The 24,420-nt window shown below is 40.5% G+C and overlaps 3 protein-coding genes across 6 annotated transcripts; 1 reads left to right on the top strand and 2 right to left on the bottom strand.

Annotated features, from left to right (window-relative positions):
• Nucleotides 1-1,416: 1,416 nt before the first annotated feature.
• Nucleotides 1,417-6,022, bottom strand: ccdc51 (coiled-coil domain containing 51). Of its 2 annotated transcripts, none has more exons than XM_040003597.1 (6): nt 5,942-6,022; nt 5,661-5,862; nt 5,421-5,558; nt 5,140-5,304; nt 4,192-4,398; nt 1,417-3,610 (listed from the first exon to the last, which is right to left on the bottom strand). In XM_040003597.1, the coding sequence occupies exons 1-6, from the start codon at nt 5,944-5,946 to the stop codon at nt 3,047-3,049; spliced, it is 1,281 nt and encodes a 426-aa protein (XP_039859531.1). In that variant the 5' UTR covers nt 5,947-6,022; the 3' UTR covers nt 1,417-3,046. The 2 variants fall into 2 exon arrangements, with proteins under 2 accessions (XP_039859531.1, XP_039859525.1); XM_040003591.1 differs by having other exon boundaries at nt 5,661-5,868.
• dnase1l4.1 (deoxyribonuclease 1 like 4, tandem duplicate 1) lies at nt 5,943-24,042 on the bottom strand. 3 transcript variants are annotated; one of them, XM_040003578.1, is made up of 10 exons: nt 23,928-24,042; nt 19,584-19,669; nt 18,593-18,681; nt 17,260-17,340; nt 16,856-16,968; nt 15,057-15,169; nt 14,675-14,832; nt 14,322-14,418; nt 12,804-12,876; nt 5,943-6,022 (listed from the first exon to the last, which is right to left on the bottom strand). In XM_040003578.1, exons 2-10 carry the CDS (start codon nt 19,662-19,664, stop codon nt 5,943-5,945), a joined length of 885 nt encoding a protein of 294 aa, XP_039859512.1. In that variant the 5' UTR covers nt 19,665-19,669; nt 23,928-24,042. The 3 variants fall into 3 exon arrangements, with proteins under 3 accessions (XP_039859512.1, XP_039859502.1, XP_039859494.1); XM_040003560.1 differs by lacking the exon at nt 5,943-6,022 and adding an exon at nt 11,406-12,457; XM_040003568.1 differs by lacking the exons at nt 5,943-6,022; nt 17,260-17,340 and adding an exon at nt 11,401-12,457.
• Nucleotides 6,642-10,074, top strand: tma7 (translation machinery associated 7 homolog). Its single transcript, XM_040003609.1, has 4 exons — nt 6,642-6,751; nt 7,620-7,675; nt 8,226-8,313; nt 9,392-10,074. The coding sequence occupies exons 1-4, from the start codon at nt 6,736-6,738 to the stop codon at nt 9,424-9,426; spliced, it is 195 nt and encodes a 64-aa protein (XP_039859543.1). The 5' UTR covers nt 6,642-6,735; the 3' UTR covers nt 9,427-10,074.
• Nucleotides 24,043-24,420: the final 378 nt, after the last annotated feature.

A 24,420-nucleotide genomic window follows, 5' to 3' on the forward strand; every position in this document is an offset into this window, starting at 1 on the left:
AGCCCCGGACACCAAGAACCACCAATGCACCGACCCCTGAGGGCATCAGTCACCGGCAGGGAGTGTGCTGAGGGGAGATAGGCCTTGGAGGGCCTGGGAGTTCCCAGAGAGGTGGAGTCTAAGACCCGACCTGACATATAGACACAGACAAACAGGCACACACAGACACAAACATGCATTCCCACCCTCATGCACACATATACAAACACTCAGCACTCATCCAACGTAAGGACTGACATAAATGGACATGTACACACAATCACACTCCCAAAACATACTCTATACCCCGGGTCCAGGTACCCTCGCCCCCAGAGGGGGAAACAGAACCCAGACCCAAGAGATGTTACCCTTCCCCCCGGGGTGGAGGCAAGCAGACCGTCCCAGGCTCCGCAGCAGCAGGGAGGCCAATCGGACAGAATACTTTGTTTCTAAGCCAAAAGTCTTTGCCATGATTAAAATTTTAATCCTTTTCAGCCCAAAATATTTATTGAGCTTCAAAGAGCTTAAAGAACAAGTTTATTTTCCAAATCGCCATCAACATTAATCAGTTAATAAAAATGAGAGTGTGTGTGTCCTTGTTCTAAATAAAGACCAACACCTGCTGCAGTAGATTTACATAGAGACGCGCCAAATGTGGACGCGTGAACATGCAAACTTTCCTTGTTTCCACAACACGTGACATGCTTTAGCTACAAGGATTTACTCACAGTCGCTTTCATTTTTAAAAGAGAAAGATAATGCGCACAAACCAGTTCTTCCAAACAAGACTGAGAAAAAACAAACTTTGTTTGTTTTGTCCGTGAAGGTTTCATGAACAATGCTTCAGCAGTTAAAGTCACCAGAAGCAACACTGTTAGAATAAATTCAGACCAATAAAAAAGTTTTATTTTGAACTGTGACTCGTGCAAAGGCCAATAATAAAAATATAGAGCTGGTAATGAGCATAGCAGGTTGTCTTTAAGGACTATAAGGTCATTCAGGATAAGCGTCCCCTCCCTTGAATGAGCACAATATGCTGTGCAGCGATAAAAAGCAGCATAATAGTGGCCTTTCCGACTTGTTCAGCAGACCGGAGAAAGTTGAGAGCAGCGTGCTCCATCAGTGTTAAGTGGCTGGCCCCTACTGGTGACAGAGGGCGTTACACATTAAGCCTGAAAGTTTTGTTTCAGAAGTTTTAAAAGCTGATCTGCGACAGATGTATAACTTAGGCTTCTTGTGTGTATAAAATGTCTTTCTTCATAAAGAATTTCTATGTTTGCTGTGATGAATGATAACAAACTGAATATATTTGTATTTAGTGTTATTATTCAGACATAAGAGCCATTTAAAGACAGTTTTTCTTTCACGAGTTGTTCAGGTAAACAAAGGAAGACAGACATTCAGTATTAGCCTGCAAATCACTCTCTGCAACAGCAGTTTCTTCATATGGATGTTTAATAAACAGGGATCATCGCTCAGTTCAGCACAAATAATCAGCTACATAACAGCCCGACACCAACATGATGGCACACGGGTTCAAGTACTGGAGAGGGTTAAGAGGGTGTTACACTGCAGTGCATAGGTGTGGTTGTTCTCAGGTAAATATTTAGTTTTATCTAAAGAACAAAATAGATTTTGAAGTCCATCTCAGTGACTTTTCTCATGTTAATGAAAACACAGTTCTCATTATTGTTCGTTTCTATATTTATCCTCATCTTAAACACAATATTATGTCCCATGAAATCAAAGATACAGGTTTTCAGATCTAAATCAAAATGAACATGTCTTTCCTTACATACTAAAATTTCAGCTCCCTTCAGTTGTCCGTCCTGCTTTATCTTGGAGGTGAATGCCAGTGGTGCAATCATGACCTGTGATGTGGTCCCTCTGAGGTTCAGCTGGTCAACTAACTACATCCAAGGCTGACGAGTATAAGGCTGAATCAAGACGCTGAAAACTCACATGGCACTGCAACCACCTGGCCCCACATCTGATTATGTCCCATTTCTACTTCTGTTTGACAGTGTTGACAGCTACAAGTCTTGATTTTATTATTTTTGAGCTACTACTTTGTTCTCTGTATGCCGCCTTCTCACAAAGTACAGAAAATCTGAACTCTTGCACGGTAAGATGCATTTTGGCAGTTTTTTCTGATTTATAATTAAAGTATAATGGAAAGATAAGTACATAGGATATATGCACCACAAAAGGTTTGTCAATACCAGCCTTGAAGTTATCATAATTGATAAAGATTTTTTATCTAACTCTGTCTTTGTGGTCCACTCTTACTGCCGTTGTAGTATTGTTTTCAGCTACAGCAGGCAGCTGATTTCAGAGGAGAAAGCTCTCAAGTGCATTGACCTCCTTAGTACCAAAGACCACACAGAGACATTTAGAGACCAGCTTTTAAAAGTAGTGGAAGATTTAGCAGCAAAAGACACGAGAGAATGAACATGGGTAAGAAGCAGGAATAATAAGGCCCCATGAATGTGTCTGTATCAGCTAATCAATCAACCCAAGTCACCTAAACAATGTGCTGGAGAACTCGAGTCAGACTTACTATAGTTTTGTATCTGTAAAAGTACAGAATATCACACCAGTTAATTTTTATTCTTCAGAAGTCTACCTTTTACTTATTATTCTTTTATTTAAACCTATAATGCTAAACTATAATAACCCAGACTCAAGTTTCTTGTGGATATTTGTTGAGAAGTCTGATTCAGCGGTTTGTTCAGTTTAGACAACAAACATCATTTTTAGTTGTTGTAATGTGGGATTCTCTTCTAAGCTGCTAAACGTGACATTCACCAACAGTGCTCCTGTTTATCTGCCAGCTTGAGATCAGTGAATTTTAAATATTTAGAAGCAGTTAAAATAAGTCCTCAGCCTCATTAGTGCAGTAAGCAGCAGAGGTAGATAATAAACCCAAATCAACACCTGCAGCCTGGTTTATTAGATAAACCGAGTTCACTGCGGTTTGTAATTTGCACTCATTTGTTCAGATTATTAGTCCCAGTGCCCGATAGTGTTCCCGTACATTTACATATTCAAACTGGAGGTATCGTATCTAACCAGTTCCTCTGAGCAGCAGGTAGACAGCAGAGATGGTGATGGCAGTGGCGGTGTAGGCAAACACTGCATTATAAAGATTGGTGGTCCTGATTTGTTCTCCCAGAGTCCTCTGAGTCTCCTCCAGACTCCTCACCACTGCCTCAGACTCAGCTCTCTCTGGTCTCTCATGTAGCAGCTGACCAGCTTGTGTCTGAAGCTGTGGTTTGGTCTCCAGCAGCTTCCTCACGGCTGACACTTCACTTTCAACTTTCCCAAGCCCTCGTTCCAGTTGTCCCAGTTTTGGTGGCAGGGACTCTAAGAGGGACTCGGTCCTTTTGCTTCCTGTGTGGAGATCTTTTAAGGCTGAAACAGACACAGTGGGCGAGTGTGGGGCTGTGCCTTCTTTGTCCTGGCGAACAGCTCTCCTCTGTGCGAAGGTTTCACTCAGAGCAACTCTGAGACTGTCAATGAGCGTTCGGAGCTCGTCCTGCTGGGAGCGATGGTTTCCAGCCTGGATTTTCAGGGCTTCCTGCAGGCTCTCTGGACCTTTCTGGGCCTCCAGCAGCAGATTCTTCAGCTCCTGCAGAGGAGAAAAGAGAACATATATGAGCTGAAATAACTGCTGTCTTGGTGAGGATCAGATAAAGGCAAGTGTTAATTACAGATGGGTGACATATTGAAGGAAAAACCTACATTAAGGAGGCTAGTCCAGTCATTTTTCTAACTTAACCTGTTTTTAAGTCCAAAATTGGCCTCATGAAGGCTCTCTTAAAGGAACATGGCAGTAGGTTTTGCATAGTAAACCTTCCAGAAACAGGAACTACAGTGCTATTGGGTATGGGTATAGTTCCTGAGAAAGTCCACCACTTACTCCATTTCACTCGCAGTTTCAACGCTTGTCAACTGTTCTCATTCATCTTTTTCATTTTCTTATTTCTTGTTGGCATTTATAACAGTAAAGCTAAAAACATTAATAAAAAAATATGAGACACTTTTCAAAAACAGGTACAAAGCTTCACATTGTTGTTAGTGTTTAGTAAGACCCAGAGTTTAGGGGAGGGTGTTGGAACAGTGCCAGCGCAGTTGCTTCAGGTAAAAAAAAAAAAAAGAAGAAGAATCGGTGCACTGAATGATGTCCCCTAGTGTAGCACCCCTCCTCACCTGCAGGCGGACTCGGTTCACGTATGTTGACCCCATGACTCCGATCAGGGCTCCGAGCACCGAGCCAATGATGGACCAGTTCTTGGTGCGTTCTGCTCTCGTCCTCTCCTTCTCGTGGCTTCCTCTAACGGCCGCAGAGAATAAAGCAAACTTCTCCCTCTCTGAACCCTCTGCGTTCTCGTACGCTGTCCGGAGGCGGCGCTCCTCCTGCAGTGACAGAGAGGTGGGGTTCAATTCAATCTTCTTATCTGACATCATTAACCTCCTAGGACCTGGCGTCCACATATGTGGACATCACACTTTGGGTTATTTAGACCAAAATACTCAATTTTGCTCTACAAGGGCCTGATATCCACTTACGAGGAAACTATAGAAACTTTAAACGAATGTCTAACGAATGTTAGAAACCAAAATCAGGTAAAAAAATAAAAATAAAAACCTGGTAATTCTTTGTTCTTACATTCATTGGGTCCCAATACGCCCAAATATCAAAGAGTAATTAAAAATGCATGCCATGGAAGAGTTCGGGTCTTAGGAGATTAATGATGTATGATTGTATAATGTGAACTGTGGTTAACTCAAAATAAAAGCACTTCCACTTCTGACCTCAAACCAACTATAAAACCTAAACCAACAGTTGATGGACCACGTGTTGTTATGGAAGTCTTGACCTCAATTAAAATTAAATTAAAGATTTGTTTTTAAATCCATGCTTAATAGTCTCCAACTAACCAGTGATACCTGCAGTACAGTATTTAATTTTATTTCTTGTCACTCATGGCAGTAAAGTGAATCTCTGTGGTTTTTCGACTGTCTGTGAGATTTTGGTTTGTTTTAAACAAACCATCTGAAAAACAAATTACAACAAAAGCGACATGAAATTTAAGACATTTAATTTTTAATGACTCAAGGACATGGGTTTTGTGTATTTTAATAGCTTCAGCTCACTTGTAGGAGTTTGTGCTCCATTGTGGCCAGTTCCAGGTAGTGTGGCTCCTCCCTTGAGACTCTGTCCAGTCGGTCTCTGATCTCCTTCAGCCTGCCCTGCTGAGCCTCCAGGCTAGCATGAGCCTCACGAACTATCCCTCTGGCCACCATGAATGCTGCCTCAGCCTGGAAAATACAAAGATCTGTCAGAGAACTGTATAACAAGCACCTGACATTCCTTATTCATTATCCACTAAGTCATGTCGGCACAGACTAAACTTGGACGCCGTGTTTTTACTGACCTCAGTGACCTTTGTCTGAGCCTCGCGGACCTCATTCAGCCCCACAAACTCCTCGTACTTCTCCCACCAGTGGTTTACTGTGGCAGTGGCTGCTTGAGCCGACCTCTGACTCCACTGCCGCCCAAACTCACCTGCATGCTTAAAGATAAGAGAAGAGAGAAAAAGGATGACAGTGTTCAAATTTGTTTCATTGTGTTTTGAAGTTCTGTTGTTACCGTAAGAAGGAGATCCTTTTTGTACCTGTAAGACAGTCAAGGCACGCTCCTTCAGAAGCTCTGATCCTTTTTTCCCTTCAGAAGGGGAAGGCTTGTTTGGAGGTGGTGGTGGTGATGAACCAGGCTGATGGAGAGCACTGTAGGTTCGTACCTGAGTGAGTTTGCCAGGCAGTGAGTAGCGGGACAGACAGCATGAGCCATGAACCCAGAGATAGATCTGAGCACCTCTGTACCTGACAGAGTAAAGATAACATTAACCAGTTATATTTACAATCACAAATACAGATACAATGCTCACACCAGTACCTCATTGAACAGAGCAGCAGCAGTACAGGTTAAGAATAGTCAGAGATTGACCGTCACAGCAGCCAACACTGGAACAGGCACCTGGGAGAATAAAGGGAAAACAATTTAATTTGATTAACTGTCAGCTTTATAAGATTTGTGGCATCTTGCATAAGGCAGTCCGCAGGGGGTGTGCTGTTGTAGAAGACAGACCATCTAGTAATATGGAGCTTCTTCAGATAACTTTTAAACCTCCCAGAAATCCTGCTTAGTAGTAGTGGTTATAGGCACGCTTTCAAAGGCAATTCAGGCACAGTGAGAGCTTAGTCTGCCAATAATAAGTCAAACTCGTTCCCGGTGGGTGCAGGACCTCACGAGCACTGCACTTTGTCACAGATTCGGTTAAAAAAAAATGTCTGGATATAATTTTAAATATATCAAGAGTACTTTTCCACCAAGGTTACCTACTTCCTAGCTAGCTAGATGTTGCTCCATGTAGCTACCGGCTAGCTGACTTTTCATAAGTTTTAAACTGTTTTGGGACTCTGGTGATACTGTTATGTACACAGCGATATAACAGAGCAAACATACCCGTTTTCTTCAATTATGTCAGCGGACGCATAAGACACGAATTACGTTTCTTTAGGGTAACAGGATTGTAGTATATTGATGTCAAGAATTTTCTTTGAGACAGGCAACAAGCCGTCATTCTATTTCCGGTTCAACGGGGACCTAACAGCGCGGATTAGCGAGAAGTACCAGTTGTCTTCGCAGCAAACTTTCCTTTCATTTAAATTTTATAACAAGCTGTAACCATGTCTGGAAGAGAAGGTGGGAGATTGCTTCATTTGAGATTCGTCTGTAAAATCTGCACATCTTAAAAGATACTGACGATTTTCAGTTTAGCACGTTTATAGTTGGCTAATGCTAGCTGCCGCTAAAGATAACGTTTTCTCTGACCAATCGGCAGTTAAAAATGTGCCATATTACGATTTTTTTTCTGTTTTGGGATATACATACGGAAGATAGAAGATATTTTCAGGCCATTTTTAAATTATTGGGACCGAATGGACCATTCGGCTTATAAATATTCTCTCAGGCAACAGACAATATAAACGAAATCTTTAAAATTTTAAATATATTTCTTCTTCTTTCTTCGAATAACCCGTGGTGGTAACTAACGTTTGTATTCGAGGCTCAAGGTTTCGCGGTCATCTGGCTTCCATTTAAGTTAAAGCAGATTTTAAGGAGTTTAGGTTAATTTTTTTTCCAAGCAAACAATAAAAAAAAAAAAAAAAGTCAAGAACGCTGTGTTGACGTAATGACGTAACTTGGATCATATTCCTTCGTATATTTCATTTTTATTCACTGACTATTGTTTATTAGATATTGTAGATTTAGTTATATTTTATATTTTATTTTCATAACAAGGTAATGAAGATTGTTTAAACTTAGTCAATTTATTTTAAAGAGAAACGTTCAGACATTGTAGTCCATTGTTATAGAATGCAGTTTTTTCCCCCACTGTTTTTATTAGTATACTTTTACTTTGTGGATCTGTTCTTTAAATACGTTTGCCTAGCTTAGGTTTTCATATTTTGTATCTACTTATTGTGTTATTTATTAATTTACTTTTATAGTTCTGAGTTTCATTTTGCTCTCACTGTATTTATGTATCTATGTAAATTTTATTTCTCAGGAGGTAAAAAGAAACCACTGAAGGCTCCCAAGAAACAGAACAAGGACATGGATGACGTATGTATCTGGCTCTTTTCCCCCCTCACCATAGACTGTGTAAAACATTTAATATCAAGCCTCTAAATCATTTGCATCCCTTTGTAATCAAGATAACATGGATAAGACACATTTACATTGCATCATTGCAATATTTTATACATTTCGTTTTTGTTTATTTTTTAAAGTAAAGCTGTTTTCACAGATAATTTGATACGTAAACTTTGCTGTATGGATCATTTCGCTAACCCTTTCTGTTTTTTGTGATCTACTTTGTCTACTTTAATTCTGCTTTAGTAACCAGTATTAATGCCCATTGAAAATTAGAACTGGTGATAAAAATGTATTCCTTAACTTGTTGATAACAAAATCAAATCATTGTTACACAACCCAGTGCGATGTCTTCAGGTGTCAGCTGAGAATCTGATAAATGGAAATCAGATGAAATATTAATTTTTGTTATTTGACTGAAGGGAAGAAATATTCAGAGGTAAATGTCAGCTGTGGTTTGGAATGAGCTGAGCATAAGACAGAAGCGTAGAAAGATTTTAAATTGTATGTGTCTCCGTAGGATGATGTAGCCTTCAAGCAGAAGCAGAAGGAAGAACAGAAGGCCCTGGATGCGTTGAAAGCCAAAGCATCAGGAAAAGGACCTTTAAGTAAGAGCTGTGTTTACATTTTTACTTTATTTGTAAAGAACTATGCACAAAAACAAGAAGTGAAGAAATGCACCAGATTTATGTACTCCCGCAACTACTGCTACACTGCTCCGTGATCAGGTGCACACAGGAGTGATAAAATGCAAAATACATACTCAAAGCACAAGTTACAAGTGGAGTAATATAATACACGAATAATACCAATAATACCTGAAAACCTCCAGCCCCAGTCCCACACACAAAAAACAAACCAAGAAAACCCCCACACTATAAAACCTTTGTATCTATATCCACCCAACATTCAATCACCAGACCATCCCACGTATATAGAAACAGAAAAAATCCGGATCAGGTTGAATTTATTAATTTTGTTTCATAATGACAAACCTTACATATTTCCAAACATACACATCATGATGTTGCAACCCAGCTGTGGTGTTTCTATAACTGATGCGTTACCAGCACACAGTGAGAGTTCAGGAATACAGTGACTTCAGCAGAGTGCTGAGCTGTCACCTGCAGGATTCAGGTGATCTGCCAGTTTCTGTAGCCATTTCAGTTTTCAGGGTTCACTTTTTGCAATTTTCTTATTTCCGTCCATAGACTGCTTTCAGATGTTTGTCAACTTGGTAGCTTAACCTTGCTTAACATTTCTTACCATGGCTACAGTGAAAGCCTCAGGTTAGCCCTTGGTGTTTCACTGTACAGCTTGTACTTTCTCTGCAGGTCAGGAAACTGAAACAAACCCCAAACTTGCAGCAAATTTAGTCCAAAGTAGACCTCGTGTCTCTCTGATGTTTGCGTCTCCTTTAAAATTCAAATATTTTATACTTTGTTTATGCTATTTTGTTTTGATTTCAGACTTTTTATAAGCATGCATGCCTTTATGCAGTGATCTCTTCTTTTAGAAAAAATGAAGTAAATTTATGTTATTGTTTGAGAAAACCTCTAATTTTAAAGTCTTTCAGTCATCAATATATTTTCAAACTTGAAATCTCACTGGTCACAGTTGTGGCTGCAGTTTTAATTAGATGCTTTCTAACACCCAATCTTTTTGTTTGCTTTCTCTCTCTTTCAGCTGGAGGTGGCATCAAGAAATCTGGGAAGAAGTAAAACCTGAGCTGCTGATTTTTGTTCGATCCTGTTCTCGCTTCCTTCGTCTTTTTGCTGAAAGACTACAGTTTGTTTTGCTCGTTAAAAAATAAACCGCATCAAACTCAAAACCTGCTCGGGTGCTCAACCTTTAGTGGAGTAGTACAGGGAATAAATTTAACGATGTTAGGTTTTCAAGGACAATGGCCCTCCAACTGTGATGTTTCACTCATACACACAGATCAGCCACAAATCATTATTGTGTGGAGGCGTTGGCAGTGGATCTCTTTGGGCTCTTTCTGCCCATCGAGCCTGATTAGATTGAGGTCTGGGTATTTTTGGAGGCCAGGCCAACACCTTCATGTTTCTTAAGCAGTTTTTGCTTTGTGTATAGTTCATCGTCCTGCTAGAGGAGGCTGCTGCCATGCACCAATGTTTAGGTAGGCGATGACATCCTGTTCTAATGTTGTGGCTGATCAGCGTATATTGACCAATATCTTTAAATCTAGTTATAGAAATGAAGGCCTGCAGCTTAAGATGTAGAAGGACTGTAAAACTAATGTCCACTGCATTTTGTGTCCATATGAAATTTCTAACCATCACAAACCAGCCCAAGTCCATGAGTTTTGTTATCTTGTAAAGAGGGAGATGCCAATAAAGTTTTTTGTTTTTAATTAATGCTTGTTATTATTTGTTCTTTTTAAAAAAAAATTGGTAAGAAATGACTTAAAGCTTAATTATCAAGCTGTGTTTAAAATAACAGTAGTGATGAAGCTTTATTTGAAATGCTATTAAAATGTTTAATCTGTTTCTGGTTTTATTAAATTAAACAACAGCACTTTAGGACTGAAGAGACAACTGAAGTGTTGTAGTTACATACAGATTAAACAAAAAGGCACATACATGCTTGTAGCATTTTTTTTCAACTCAATATTTCTCATTTAGCAATAGAAACTGCTCTCAAAGTATGTATATAAAAGATGTTGCTTCAGTCTGAAAAGTGAAGCCAGTGCAGACATGTCTGGAGTATTCTAATAGCCAGCAGGGGGTGGCAGAAAGAGTAGTGATTGTATAGGATTATAAAGGAAAGCGCTCACTGCTTTTCCTTTTTGACCTTAGTAAATACTTTAATGAGTTCATGGCCGCAATTGGTAGTTTCAAGTTTCACTGAACACGATATGTTTATTTTGTAAATTATGTTCTCCATTAATGTGAAAAAGCTACGCTAGATCACTCGATTTCATGTTAAGATCTACCGCGTACTTGTGACTTTGGTGAAAGTGGTAGGCAATAGCACTTTGCAAATCAATGGATGATGTCACAGTGGCACACCTTCTGTCTTTCATCTATACAGTCTTTGAAAGCTACAACCCTGTTTATTAAACCATGAGTTAGACTCTAGCTAACAATTATAAGTAATGCTGAGCCTGAGAACAGATGTGTTAACGCTATTGTATGAAATCACTTTTCCAATATTTACATCTCCTTTAAAGTAACTCTTATCTTGTGGATTTTGTTGTCCCAATAAATACATAGTATAAATTGTAAAATTGTGATTTTTAATATTTATTTCAATTGTGTCGTGTTAAAAGCATAGCTTCACAGTCAGTTTTTTTTAATGGGTAATATATACAATTTTATTACAGTAGAAAATTTTTAAAATATAAATTTTAAAGGGGACTAAGTGACAAAAACGAAATCCCTGTGATAGGTTTGTAGCATAAACCTATTCGCTGGAACGTTAAGGACAATTTAATTACACAGCAAAGCAAGACACGAGTAGGCAAAGTTCTTCATGTTTCTCGTGCACGGGAGAGAACGACAAACGCCGTTCCTTCGCTTGACCCCAGTTGCTCTCATCTTCTCCCCCGTAACACTGCTCTTTTATTGAGGTTACATGAATATGCATAGGTGCATTAACATATGACGTATGTTACATACACACAAAGAGTACCTTGCCTGTGCGTTGTGTAAGTGTGTGTGTGTGTGGGGGTGGGGTCAGAGTGTGACCCCATAAACAACTTCCCTAACCCTGTTGGTTTGGAAGTCCAGCAGTTCATCTAAACAAAAGGCACTTAGACTAGAACAGATATAGACAGTTTATCCTACCATAAAACAATAAGAGAAGGTATGACCTCTCCCATGCTCCCAGAATGTGGGTGTGAATGCCAGAACACTGTGGAATGCACACCAAGCCTATGCAGACTGCCAAAGATCACACATCCTATCACTACACAATCGATTATACACCTCTAAGCATATATGGTTAAATATTTCTAAGCATAAATGACAATAAACAATATAAATCTAACACCCTGAATTAGAAAAAGAGTACAGCTCAAATGAGGTCAACCGACAGGGACAGTAGGTTATACTGCTGAACTCGTCCAACCCAAAACAAAAACAAACATAAACAAACAAACGCATCACAAACTTCACATCCTCAAACACAGAAACGACTTAGCCATCTTCCCGTCAATATCATTTTCATCCTCGTCATCATCATCTTCATCCTCATCGTCTTCATCCTCATCATCGTCGTCAGCTGGTTCCACATTCTTGGCGCCTTTGGCTCTGTAGGCAGCCACTTCCATCTCATATTTTTCCTTCAGTTTGGCGTACTTGGCCTCATAGGGTGCCTTGTCTGTGGTACTCATCTTTTTCCACATCTCACCAAACTTCTTGGCGATGTCAGTGATGGAGATCCCCGGGTTATCCACCTTGATCTTTTCACGCTGTTCAGAGGTGAAGATCAAGAAAGCAGAAGGTGGCTTTTTGGGCGCGTTGGGGTCCTTCTTCTTCTTCTTGCCCTTCTTGGCACCTGCAGGTGGTACATAGGACTTCATCTCCTGGTCATACCGGCGCTTGTCATTCTTGGCCATCTCTTCGAACTTTGCCTTCTCCTCAGGTGACATGGACTTCCATTTTTCTGAGCACAGCTTGGAAACCTCTGTTAATATTACTTTGGCTCCTGGGTGCTTCTTCTTGTGCTCCTTATAGAAGTCCACAACAAAGAATGCGTAGGCGGGGGTTTTTCCTTTCGGCTTTTTGGCTGCAATTAATTTGTCCTAATTAATTAATTTTAAACATGTTTGCATGTATAAAATATTTTCTTTGAGCAGAAAGTTCATATCACACTTTGAACATGTCAGGAAAAAACAAATTCTGCATCTAGTTGATTTTGAACTCACTCTCTGAACATAATCTGCATATATTCAACATAAGCATATCTTTCTAACAAATGTCTAAAACGTGTGTAAGTTTTATTTTTTACATTTTTGGGAAAGATTAAAAAAAACCCATTTCTTAATAAGAATGAAAAACTGACTTCACAATGTTAACAGGTCTTGTAGTATTATGGTACATAAGCCTTGGATATGTATAAATATCCTGCTTACCGTTTCTTTCATCTGTTTCAACTATGGACTTCAACTCAACCTCCACTGGATAATGGTCACTCACTTTCAGAGCCTGCAAAAGAAACAAAATGTACTGATTAATAGTTTTTGAACAAATATCGAGGTCTAGCTGAATGTCCCCATGAATCAGCGGTTTGTGCATGGGGTATGTTGTCTGGGGTTTCTGATAGGGTCTTACAAAAGCAAAATGGTGTTGGGTGAGGGGCCAAGAGAGTGTTTCACAAAACCCTATGAGGACACACTCAAGGGACCAGTTTACCCTCCTGGGACAAGGTTAGGTCTGGGGTGAGAGCTTGATGCTGTGCACCTGGTGTGCAGGTTCAGCCTGAAGAGGCAAAACCTAATGACAGTGACATGATCCTGGGCCATGTTGGCCCAGGATTCTTAGTTTTCGTGTGTTTTGGGTTTTGTTCTTTATTTATGCCGTGGTTTCTAGGTTGTTCTGTTAAGATGTTCCTTATTTGATTACCCCCTGTGTGTATCTGTGAGCTCTCGTTTCCCCTCGTGTTTTATTCCATGTTTTCCCCAGCCCGTTATGTCCGTGCTCTCCCCGTGCTGTCTCTCCTCCTGTCTGAACCTCCGTGTACTTCCTGTTTTACTTTGACAGTCTCCCATCAATGTTGCGTTTACTCCTGCCATGTCTTGTTATGATTATCAGTGTCACCTGTGTTCCCCGTGTGCTCCCACTTCCCTCGTTAACCCTCTGTGTATTTATGTCTACGTCTGACTCAGTTCTGTGTCGCGTTCTCCCTCATTCATGGCTGTGTGTTTCTCTGTGCATTACGTTATAGTTTCCCAGTTTGGGTTGTATGGTTTTTCTCTCCAGCAATAAAGCTGTGTTTTTGAGTTCATTCCTGCCTTCGTGAGCTTGCGTTTGGGTCCTCATCCTGCCTGCACACAGCCACAAACATGACAGACAGTATGGAAAGTATCCATACTGTCATAATGACAGTATGGATACTTTCCATACTGCAGTGGTTTACATTTTCAAAGACAATGAGCTGACAGGCCAAGGGTAGAGTCTTTGTCAAACCCAGGTCATAGAGTTACCAAGGACACTTGGTGACTGTGACACTGTTAATAATTTACCCTAAAGTTTTGTTTGTAAGAATAACGGTCCCACGTCACTGAACTCTCTCTTTTTTTTCTCCCCCTATAAAGACAAGTTGAAAGCTTGCTGATTTTCAACATTTTTGTGGCCATTGATTGACGGCCTCTTAGGAATTTTAATTAAAGCCATAACACCGTACCGCAGCTGTACTTTGGTACCGTCTTTAAGCAACCATGCCAGCTTTTACACACCGAGTTCTGTTTTTCATGTCCAGCTATTTCAGTGATCTTTAAACAGACTGAGTGATGTGACAAAAACACAATTATCTGCCTTATAATTTAGTGTCTAAAACCCTTCTGACTAATCATATTCTACGTGTGATATTGCAAATAAGGCAGAGAATATAAGAGTAATTCATTTGGTGAAAAGCATTAATCAAAACAGACCTGCTCATCATCGAGATTAAACTCCTCCGTGAAGTTGAAGGCTTTTGCAGATTCTGGTTCCACAGCATTAAGCATGTCATCTCCATAGACCACGATCCTTAACACAGATAGGGAAAAAGGCTTATTTTAACAACCCATAATACCAAATTTAAATACATAATTAGAAAAAAAGCAAGAACATTTAGCACCACTCCATTTTAATGTGGCAAAACAAAAGAATCTACTCCTCCTTATTTCAGATAATTTGAAGAAACAGCGTGATGTGTTTATTTTCTTGCTGACGAACAGATCGATACCAGTCTCACGTCTGTCGATTCAAAATAAAGCTGCAGCCAGCAGCTGCTATGCATTACCTGTCATAGGTGTTGGTGTTCTTGGTGCTTGTTGTAGTGTCGACGTTATCTCCAATCAGCCAGTGGAAGTTCTCGTCTTCACGAATGCGAATGGTCTTCATGTCACGGTTGGAAACGTACGAGCCGTCTGCATTGAAGTCACCCAAGATCATAATGTTCTGCAGCACAGACATGAAATATTTGCATTTGAGTGTTTTGCTTTAACTCCTCAATATATATTCGTTTTGTTTTCCCAGTTTAGTGGTTGGATTGGTTCATACGCCTTTTACTACACAACTCTGTCAAAATCTACAAATTTTCACAGAAGTATGAATTCCTGCTTTCTCTGTTGTGCAACCAACCCAAGCTGCAAAGCTTTAGACACTCTCTAACTTCTCCTTACATCAGTATTCCATTTCGTCTTAATAATCTTGACGACATCGTATAGTTCATCGAGCTCCTCCACAGAGTCCGTTGGTTTGGTGTGAACTGGGATCATCACCAGGTCCTCCACAACTACAGCGAGAACACAAATACACACAGTTTACATCCATGACTCAGTAAAAGGACTAGATGTGACAGTCCCTGATAATGCATTGCTTTAAATGGAGAGACTCTTGAGGGATCTCTGTTATGAGGAAAGGCAGCCCAGAAACTTTACCAGCAGCAAACATCATTGTGTGCCTCAACTTTCGGTCTTTTACCCAGGCTAATCTGCCATTTTTTCTTCCTTGGTTAGGTTTAGGAATTAGAGATCTGATCTAGATTATCATATTAAAATTTGGGACACATTGTCAATTGTGGACCTTGGATTCATCGGGTGTTTTGGCCATTATCACTAAACACCCTCATCCAAGGAGGCCCTGCCAGGGTTGATCAGGCCCCGGAGTGTGTCACTGGTTTATGTTAAATTGTTATTTCTCTTCTTTCTTCTGTTTAGTTTTCTACAGTTTATTTTCTGTCTATTCACTGCAACTGAGAAATAATACTCACCTCTTTAGCATTTATGGAGCCTCACTTCTTCAAAGGGATAGAAAAGGTGATAGAGAGAAGTAAGACAAGAGGGACAAGATAGGAGAGAGCAGAGAATAGAGCTGGAAGGGGGGCTGGGGCTGGCTTTCCACACCTCCCCGCCGGATTAGGCTGTACGCTCTACCTCCCCACTGCCTCCCAGAAAAGGGAAGAAGAGCAGAGGGGAGAAGAGGAGAATATTTATTTTCTCTCGCAGTTAGCTGACTGCCTTAACTGCCCAAGTGATGTCAGCCCTTTTTAGGCATAGCCAGTGACTGGTCGTCTCAGCAGTGTCCTCTGATCCCAATCTCTCTAAGCAGTTTGGCTGTTGTACTGGCAACAAAGCCCCTGCACCCCACTTCCACCGGGCGCACCTTGATCTTCCAGCCTCTGTCCTCTGCCTCAACTGCCAAGTTGGCATTGCGCAGCTTCTTGCGCTCAAATGCTTCCTCAATTGCTTCCTCCCATGGTACCGTCAGCTCAATGACGTATGCATGTTTTTGAGAGTTAGACCAAAGGACGAGGTCTGGTGGCAGAGTAGTTGTTACGATCTCTGTGGGAAAAATTAGCCTCTGATCCAAGTCCACTTGCATCTGCCAATCCCTGGCAACCTTCAGCGGGCCCAGGTCCGGGGCTGAGGGGCTTGTCCTCGGCTTGTCTCCCTCCCGGACAAATGTTGATGAAAACTGATGCTCCTCTTGGTTCGTGAAAGGTTGAGCGTTGATGGATTTCCTTTTGCACTCAACTTTCTCGGCTAGACACCTGAGGACCTGGTTGTGAATTTGTGCTTGAGTGTATCTGGGACTGTACACAGAGGGCAGGACTACATTCAAGTCTTACTGATTATTTACATTAGTGTAAATTAGTTCAAATTATTGATTGCCTTTTAATAACATTTATGAAATAATTATATATTACTTAATTACCCTAAAGTTAAAACCAGCTGATTTTCTCTCCATACAAATACACACTTCCCCATAATGTGTAAACAGATTTAGGTTATCACAGCTTTAAAAAAAAACCTGGACCAGAGACTCATCTGTACATCCAGGTTACATAAAGGTGCAGCCAACAGGAAGGCCACAGAAGACATAGTATCAGCTGTAAAGTGAGCTGTTACACTGATTACACACAAGCTTAACTCCCTGCTGATCCTCGCGTTACTTTGTTTCCATGACAAACATATCCTACCTGTATTGCTGCATCTTAATTTCAGGATGTAGGGGTCTCTGTTAATAACATCTTTTCCTGTTGTTGCCTCTTCATTAAACTGCTCATGGTTCACCAACGTAACCACATCACTTCTACACACACACACACACACACACACACACACACACACACACACACACAGTGTGGATGTTAATAATATAGTCATTTCAACTCTGGCTCTGAGCAATGAAACACTATCCACCTGCTTCCGTTTGCATGGACAAGCCAATCTGAAGAAAGTTTGCTTAAAGCAAGAGGGCTTTAAGGAGCACTGCACCAAGGCCCAGCAGAACTGTGAGTCATGCAAAGCTGCTCTAGTGAGTTCAAGAATAAAAATTTGAAGCTGCAAATGAACAGGATGTGTGCTGTCAGTGAACTCTCACTTGTAGATGAACATGAACTGCTCCTTGTAGCGTGTTCTGCCCTGACGTTTACTGATTTTATAAGCGTATCCCTCGTGGACTCTGAGAAGATATAAGTTAAGAGAAATTTTGTATAATTCTTTAATTTTGGTCCATTAAATCATGTTATGTCCTCTGATTCTCTGAAAAGAATTGGTTCAGGATGAATGTGCAATGCTTTAGTGAAACATTACCTTTTCATTTAACACAAAAAGCAGGTCAAAGTTGAATTTTTTACATTTATTCAAACTTTATTTCCAAATTACATTTTGCCTGACAATAAGATGAACATGACCAACAACATAAATTGTTAACACCAGCAGTTTTTAGTGTTGTCATTACAGCTGTCACGCTAGCAGACTTTAATACATGATTATTGAAGCCGAAAGAGTTCCTGATAATTGTCATGTTCCTGGGTCGAGCGACCCAGTGTTTGAGTTTATGTATCTTATGTATCTTTTGTATTTATTTGTGCCTTAGCTTAGTTCACCTAGTTAATTTCTAGATTACTGTGTAGTCCTGTTTCTTAGTTGTTTATGTCATCTCCCCCTGTACTAAGTCTCCCTGGGTCATGCGTCATGTCTGTGTGGTTATGTTTGGTTCATGTCTAGTCTCCATGTTTCCTGTTTTACTTTGAAAGTCTGTATTCAATGTCAGTGTATTTAGTTTCACCTGTCCTGTCATTAGGTTCATGTGTGTCAGCTGTGCTCCCATGTGTGGCCACTTCCCCTGATCATCCCTCATGTGTATTTAGTCTCTGTGTTTCATGTAGTCTGTGTCGCGTCGTCTGTGTTCCCACCCTCCGTGTTTCCATGCCCAGTCTTTTGTATTCCCAGCCATAGCCTTACCATAGTTTGTTCCCAGTTTAGGTTTCTGTTTAGTTACTGCTCTTGTGCTGCCCTCATTCTTGTTTGTTTGTTTTATGATCATCAGCCACAATAAAAGGCTCGCTTTTGTTCAAGTTCACTCCCGTATCCTCACTTGTGTCTGCACCTGAGTCCTCCACACACTCTCCACACGGTCTGCCACAGCGGACCGTGACAGATAATAATATTATTGCATAATACTATTATACAGATGCTGCCAATAAGTGTGCTATTTAAAAAAAGGAAATATACCATTGTGTTTATAATACACAAATAACTTCAGAAGTAACTGTGTAAATATTCTTTAATGTAATAATCCTTAAAAATCGTAATCATTTTTGGTTATCATGAGAAAATTGTTATTCTTTGGGCCACCATCATCATGCTTAAACACGAGCACCCTAAATGATAATAACAGTGATGATGCTGGAAACAAAGCATTTCCTTACTTGTTGAGTTCTTTCATGAAGATTTCTATGGACTCTCCGCTGGCGTCCACCACCTCCAGGATCAGAATGATGTCATATCGAGACACAATCTTTGAAACAGAGAGAAAAAAAAAGCTGAACTGATCAGATGCGTTACTACCTTAAAGATAATTGTTCAGTTAAGATTTAGCTCTTCCAGATATGTAAAATATAAACTGACATTTTTCTATGTTTTTAAAAAAAATACTTATGTAAATATTCTGAGTTGCAACAATAAAGCTGAAGAGGTATCAAAAAAGACAGAGATGGGAACAATCAGAGAAATGCTGAGTGACTTAAATTGTGTGGTTATAGAGGTAATGGTGGTTCTGTGAATGAAGGGCAAGCTGCCACTGAGCGTGGTTACTTGAAGGGACAACAGGCCAGTGGATCCACGTTTAAATTAACACACCCTGATTGTGTGTTTGCTATTGTGGTTCCTAAACAGCCCACACTCAGGGCGGCTGACCTGTACAGTGGCTTGTTGACTAAATATGAAACAGATCTAATACAATAACAACAATAAAACATGGGTTTAAGCAAAGAATTGGAAATGTAACCTCATCACCAGAATAAAAGTAAAGTAAAAACCAGTGATTCAATGATACAGCAAGAAACCACAAGTCAAAATACAACTTACTCCATGTATTTCAGTATATTTTCAGATGCATATATAGGATTACATTTTTACTTAAACAGTGAGTCCTGATACTTATTTTACCACTTTGCAACTCAGCTATTTAATAGAAAGTTTTTATATAATACTTAATTACTTAAATACTTAATAATTGGTAGGAGGGCTGGACTACTTTTCTACATTGTTATCGCCCTCGGTCTTCTTATGTGACAAAAAGCCAAAGCTTACTATTTTGTCACATGATCAGACATTTTAATGAAAGCAGCAGCCAGACCTGCAGGTCATTTACAGTTTTGTAAGGTGAAAGTATGTGTGGGCTTTTATACTGGTTATTACCTTAGTCAGGATTTCGAGGACATTAGGGTCTGACACTTTCTTCTTTCCAAACTTCTGAATGTTAAAAGATGCTATTTTCATGATGGCTGCAAAAAGAGGACAAGCATAGCAATCAGAATTATTGTCTGAAGGCCAAGAAAAATTCCCAACAGATTTTTCCAAGTGGACCATTATTGCTTTTGCCATACTGGTCCACTTGATTGTCATAGTTTGTTCGATCTACCCGAGCACCCAGCCCCGGACACTGAGAACCACCAACGGGTGGGAGCATCAGCCACTTGCAGCGAGCGTAGTTGGGGAAGATAGGCATTGTATAGGAATTTCTTTTACTTATGTATTAATCACATTATTTTATCGTATAATGCCTTGGTGCCACTGGATTTTAACATGTCTCACACTCATACAGTAAGACAAATGGTGGGGTCTAGTAAGGACGTTGGGGGAAGCAGACAGCTCCACAGAAAGAAACCTTTGTCTCTTTGAGGACTCTGGGAGGTAGCAAGGGAGTGTGAAACAGCTGTGTACTTCCTTTTGTTCCTGAAGAAGGTATTTAACTGGGAACCATGTTAGGCTCAGTTATACTCATCCAACATGGAGGCACACAGAACTAAACACTGCACACACACTCATACTCGCCCAAAATACTCTGTACCCCAAGGTCCAGGGCCCCCCAGAAGAGCAATCCACCCCCAGACCCAGGAAATGGTTCCATTTACTCTGGGGTGGAGACAAGCAGACTGCCCCCAGTCCTGCAGCAGCAGGAAGGCCCAACAGCCCAGACCCCAACCAGACGGCCAGCTCCTTCTCCCGCACCCTGCCCCAAATGGCGCACAGAGAATGGGGTTATGAAGACCCCATACAAGGGGCATGGTACCAATGACCCTCTGTCAGATAGCAGCTGGCCTCAGCACGGCCCCTCCTGAGAACCCTCAATGTCTACATGTATTTAAAATTGAGAGGTGGGCACCTGCACCAGAGGTGAGGCTGAATAAACAAACTCTGGGCAGCTTTCCAAATCGGCTTGCTGAGGCCTTCATGAAACACTACAAAGTTCATATTTTCTGCAAATAATCCATGTTTTTTCATCACGGGACAATTTAAATGTTTGATAGAGTTTATACAACAGGTGTATTCACCTTTATGGAGAAACTGATAGGATGGACATAAATACATAAAATAATTAATGAAATCAAGTATGAAAGATTAACCTGAAATAAGTAAAAGAAAATCTTGTTCAGACTCCAAAATACATGAATACATTTTAACCTGTTTTTAAATTAGTGTTTGATTAAATCAGATGATTTTTTTCTGTGTTTATTTTTATTTTTAGTCGAAATTTATCTTTTGATTTTAATTTTTCTATTGCATTTGTTTTTCTTATTTGAGGACCTTTTTAAACAACATTAAACATTTTGGAGTTTTTTTTTTTTTGCTGCTGCTGACGTATTTTAACAAATCACTAAGCTCTTCTCAAAATCCTCCCCACTGAGATCCCTCACATTAGTGTGAGGAACGAAGACAAGAAACATGTTCTAACAGGTTCAGTCTCCGTCTTTACAGCACTGCTTTCCAAAGCCCCGTCTCCGTTGAGCTGAGTCTATACCTGCAGCTTTACATCAATACTGCACCTTGAATACTCTATCAGTGACTCATATACACTTTGTCCTAACCCACGTACCAGCCAACAAATGTAAAAGGAAATTAAAGGGTTTACTAGAAGTCAAAACACAGTGGGTGTGACACTGACTCCATGCAACAGTTGTGGGTCTCCAGTGATGCCTTTTCCTGCCAGATATGCTCCTTATAGAAGCAGCTTCTTCAGTTTAACCATCAGCTGTAGGGAGTTTTAATCATTAGAATTAAAGGATCTAAGCCATCATATATGGTTTTAAATAAAGACTTCAGGTCATGTACAAGGAATGTTTACGACCTAAACACTTTCTACCCGGAAGGTCGCCGGTTCGATCCCTGGGCTCTCTGTCCTGGTCGTTGTGTCCTTGGGCAAGACACTTTACCCTGCCGCCTACTGGTGTTGGCCAGAGGGGCCGATGGCGCGATATGGCAGCCTCGCTTCTGTCAGTCTGCCCCAGGGCAGCTGTGGCTACAACCGTAGCATGCCTCCACCAGTGTGTGAATGTGAGAGTGAATGAATAGTGGCGTTGTAAAGCGCTTTGGGTGCCTTGAAAAGCGCTATATAAACCCAATCCATTATTATTATTATTATTACCCTTTCATCAACATGACATTAATCAGAGATGATACTCCTAATATGCTCTAACCTTCCATTTGCAAGGTGCAGCCAAACAGAAGAGAAGTTGAAATAAGTTGATTCAGACAGGGGATGAACAGAGGAGCAGCACCGAGGCTTAGCACAAAATAAATATGGATTATTTTTAACTGAATCATGCAAAGCTACACATACAAGAAGTAGTTGATGCGTCAGCTCAACAACAGTCTAGAGAATCATCTGTACTGTGACTGATACTTGCACCTGACATTTACTGTGCTTGTTGTGTCTTTTTAACTACATTTATTAAACTATGCCTAATATGTGTTTCCTCATTCAATTTATATAACTATTTTGATTTTTAACTTTGTTACTCTAGTGTTTCTTTCACTTTGGTTCGTTCCATTTATAAATCTATTCTGACAAAGGCTGCATTCAGTTTTTCTTTTGGTATAAACGTAATACTTTAAGTACACAAGGACAAGTTAGAAAACCTCTAAGTAAAAAAAAAAAAGTTAGGTATGTAAGAACAGAAAAAAATGAGGCAGGTGTCTTGTTGTGATAGGGTGAGGTGCTCATCCTTTCAGGACTGCCTCTGAGCAGAGTTGGTTTTGGGTACTCAACTAGCCTGCACGCCTCCTAGATGTTTTGGGCATGTCCAAGTGGAGCAGACTGAGGACACGCTCTGCAGAATACATCAGCTGACTTGGGGAATCCTTCGAAACGCTGGAGTGTGTGGCGGGGAGAAGGAGATCTGGAGAGGCTCAGACTCAGCTGATGGTGGAAAACTAATAAACAAAATAAAGAATGAACAGTTGTTCACAGGCCTGGGTATGAGTCCACACACATCAGGGTGGATATTAACTGTCAGTGTTCCCACCCTGGCCCCACTTATTGTTTCCAAGTTGTGGTTTAACCGAGCACAAAAAAATGTTGTCGGACTGGTTTGCTTTTGTGCTCCTATTTAGACACCCGATCAGAAGAGATTGCAGCTGATAACAGCTGCAACAAAGCAAGCAACCTCAATCCTGATGATGTTTTGGTAAAAACTGGGAGAAGGTCAGGGGTTCGAATCCACCGAACGCCTACCCTGAGGCACCCATGAGCAACGTACCGTCCCTACACACTGCTCCCCAGGTGCTGCATTGGTGGCTGCCCACTGCCTCACTGTGTGAATGGGTTAAATGCATTTTTCCACCCAGCAGTGGTGGTAAACTCAAAACAAGACGCAAAAAGAAACTATATCAAAATGGACCATGGACCATGACAGAAAGACCAGCACTCATTTCCTGTTTCAGACACCTGCTCAATGATGACCAAGGTGCACTAACGCCAACAAAGTATCAACTGCAACCCAAATAATCTCCTCTCCTTAAACTTGTCCAGGTTTTTTTTCCTACTAACCTAAAGGAGCACTTACCAAATCTTTTTTTGCAGTAATACGTCAGTTAGAGAGCAGGTTCAAATGTGTTCTTGGGTCATTTCGTTTGGAGACTTGTTGGTGGTTCACACCAATCATGTGTGGTTCTCCCTCTGGCTGCATGGATTTTTATTGGGTACTCTGGCTTACTTCCTTCCTCCCTAAGAAATTCATTCTAAATTAGCCATGTGAATGTGACTGTGAGTGATTATCTGCCTCTTTGTGTTGGCCCTGTGATTACAACCAAGCCAGAGCATACCCTGCCTCTTTTCCCACAATCCTGTAAATTTAATCAAATCTATGGATTTGTATATTTGTATTTTTACTGCTCTGTGTAAGTTCACACTGAGATATTTATAATTCCTGCTGGACTCCTTTGTTTTTTTCTTTACTTGACTTTGACATTTGCTTTTCTTGCACTTTTTACCTTAATTTCCTACATCTTGGCCTCTTTCATGAGCCACAGTTTGTTCCACCTCTATTTAACATTGTTCATTAAAAGCTTTCATTAAAAAACAAAAAACAAAAAAACAAAAACAGTTATGTATTCATAATAGCAGAAGGAGTCATTGTACTTTGGTAGCCTTTAAAAGGATTGTCATGGAAAAACAAGACGAAACATGGTAATGACAAGGTAAAGGAATCAGGTTTGAAGACAGAGCTCATCCTATTACTCTACCATGACACATTTGCTTACATTATGTGGCAGTCTCCAAGCAGTGTGACAGGCTCCTTTAAGTGAAACACACTGATGGGTGGGCGAAGCTCCACCTCTAACCGCAGGACAAAAAAACACAGGAAATGTATTTCTCTCAGCTATTGTTCACTGGAAGAGAGGCTCCAACTGAGAGAAAAGGGGAAATAATTCTTCACAGCAGAAGTAAACGTAACACAGCATCGTAATCCTGCATTTCAACCTGCCTTTGACTGAAGAAAAAAAAGCAAAGAGAACGTGAAGTTGAACTTCCTCCTTTCATGCTCTGCGCTGTAGCTTTTTACTTTCACCTGAGAACGAGAGAATGGCTTATAATCCAGAGAGGGACCTGTCCTGTCCTGTCTGCCACGACATCTTTGATATTCCTGTCGTCCTGGCATGCAGCCACAGCTTCTGTAAAACCTGTGTGGAGACCTGGTGGAGGGACAAACCCATAAAAGAGTGTCCGGTTTGTAAGGAAAGACCTTTGCTGGGT

This window comes from Simochromis diagramma, unplaced genomic scaffold (assembly GCF_900408965.1).
Source record: "Simochromis diagramma unplaced genomic scaffold, fSimDia1.1 OVJJ01000320.1, whole genome shotgun sequence".
Classification (NCBI taxonomy): domain Eukaryota; kingdom Metazoa; phylum Chordata; class Actinopteri; order Cichliformes; family Cichlidae; genus Simochromis; species Simochromis diagramma.

Coding starts and splice junctions, on each gene's coding strand:
- dnase1l4.1 (XM_040003560.1), bottom strand. CDS start 19,664: ATGAAAATAGCATCTTTTAACATTCAGAAGTTTGGAAAGAAGAAAGTG. Junction 14,419..14,674: donor AACACCAACACCTATGACAG/GTAATGCATAGC, acceptor ATCTGTGTTAAG/GATCGTGGTCTATGGAGATG. Junction 12,877..14,321: donor TTAATCTCGATGATGAGCAG/GTCTGTTTTGAT, acceptor TTTCTTTTGCAG/GCTCTGAAAGTGAGTGACCA.
- ccdc51 (XM_040003591.1), bottom strand. Junction 5,305..5,420: donor CTCAGACAAAGGTCACTGAG/GTCAGTAAAAAC, acceptor TGTATTTTCCAG/GCTGAGGCAGCATTCATGGT. Junction 4,399..5,139: donor TGGAGCACAAACTCCTACAA/GTGAGCTGAAGC, acceptor CTGTCACTGCAG/GAGGAGCGCCGCCTCCGGAC.
- tma7 (XM_040003609.1), top strand. Junction 7,676..8,225: donor AGAACAAGGACATGGATGAC/GTATGTATCTGG, acceptor GTGTCTCCGTAG/GATGATGTAGCCTTCAAGCA. Junction 8,314..9,391: donor ATCAGGAAAAGGACCTTTAA/GTAAGAGCTGTG, acceptor TCTCTCTTTCAG/CTGGAGGTGGCATCAAGAAA.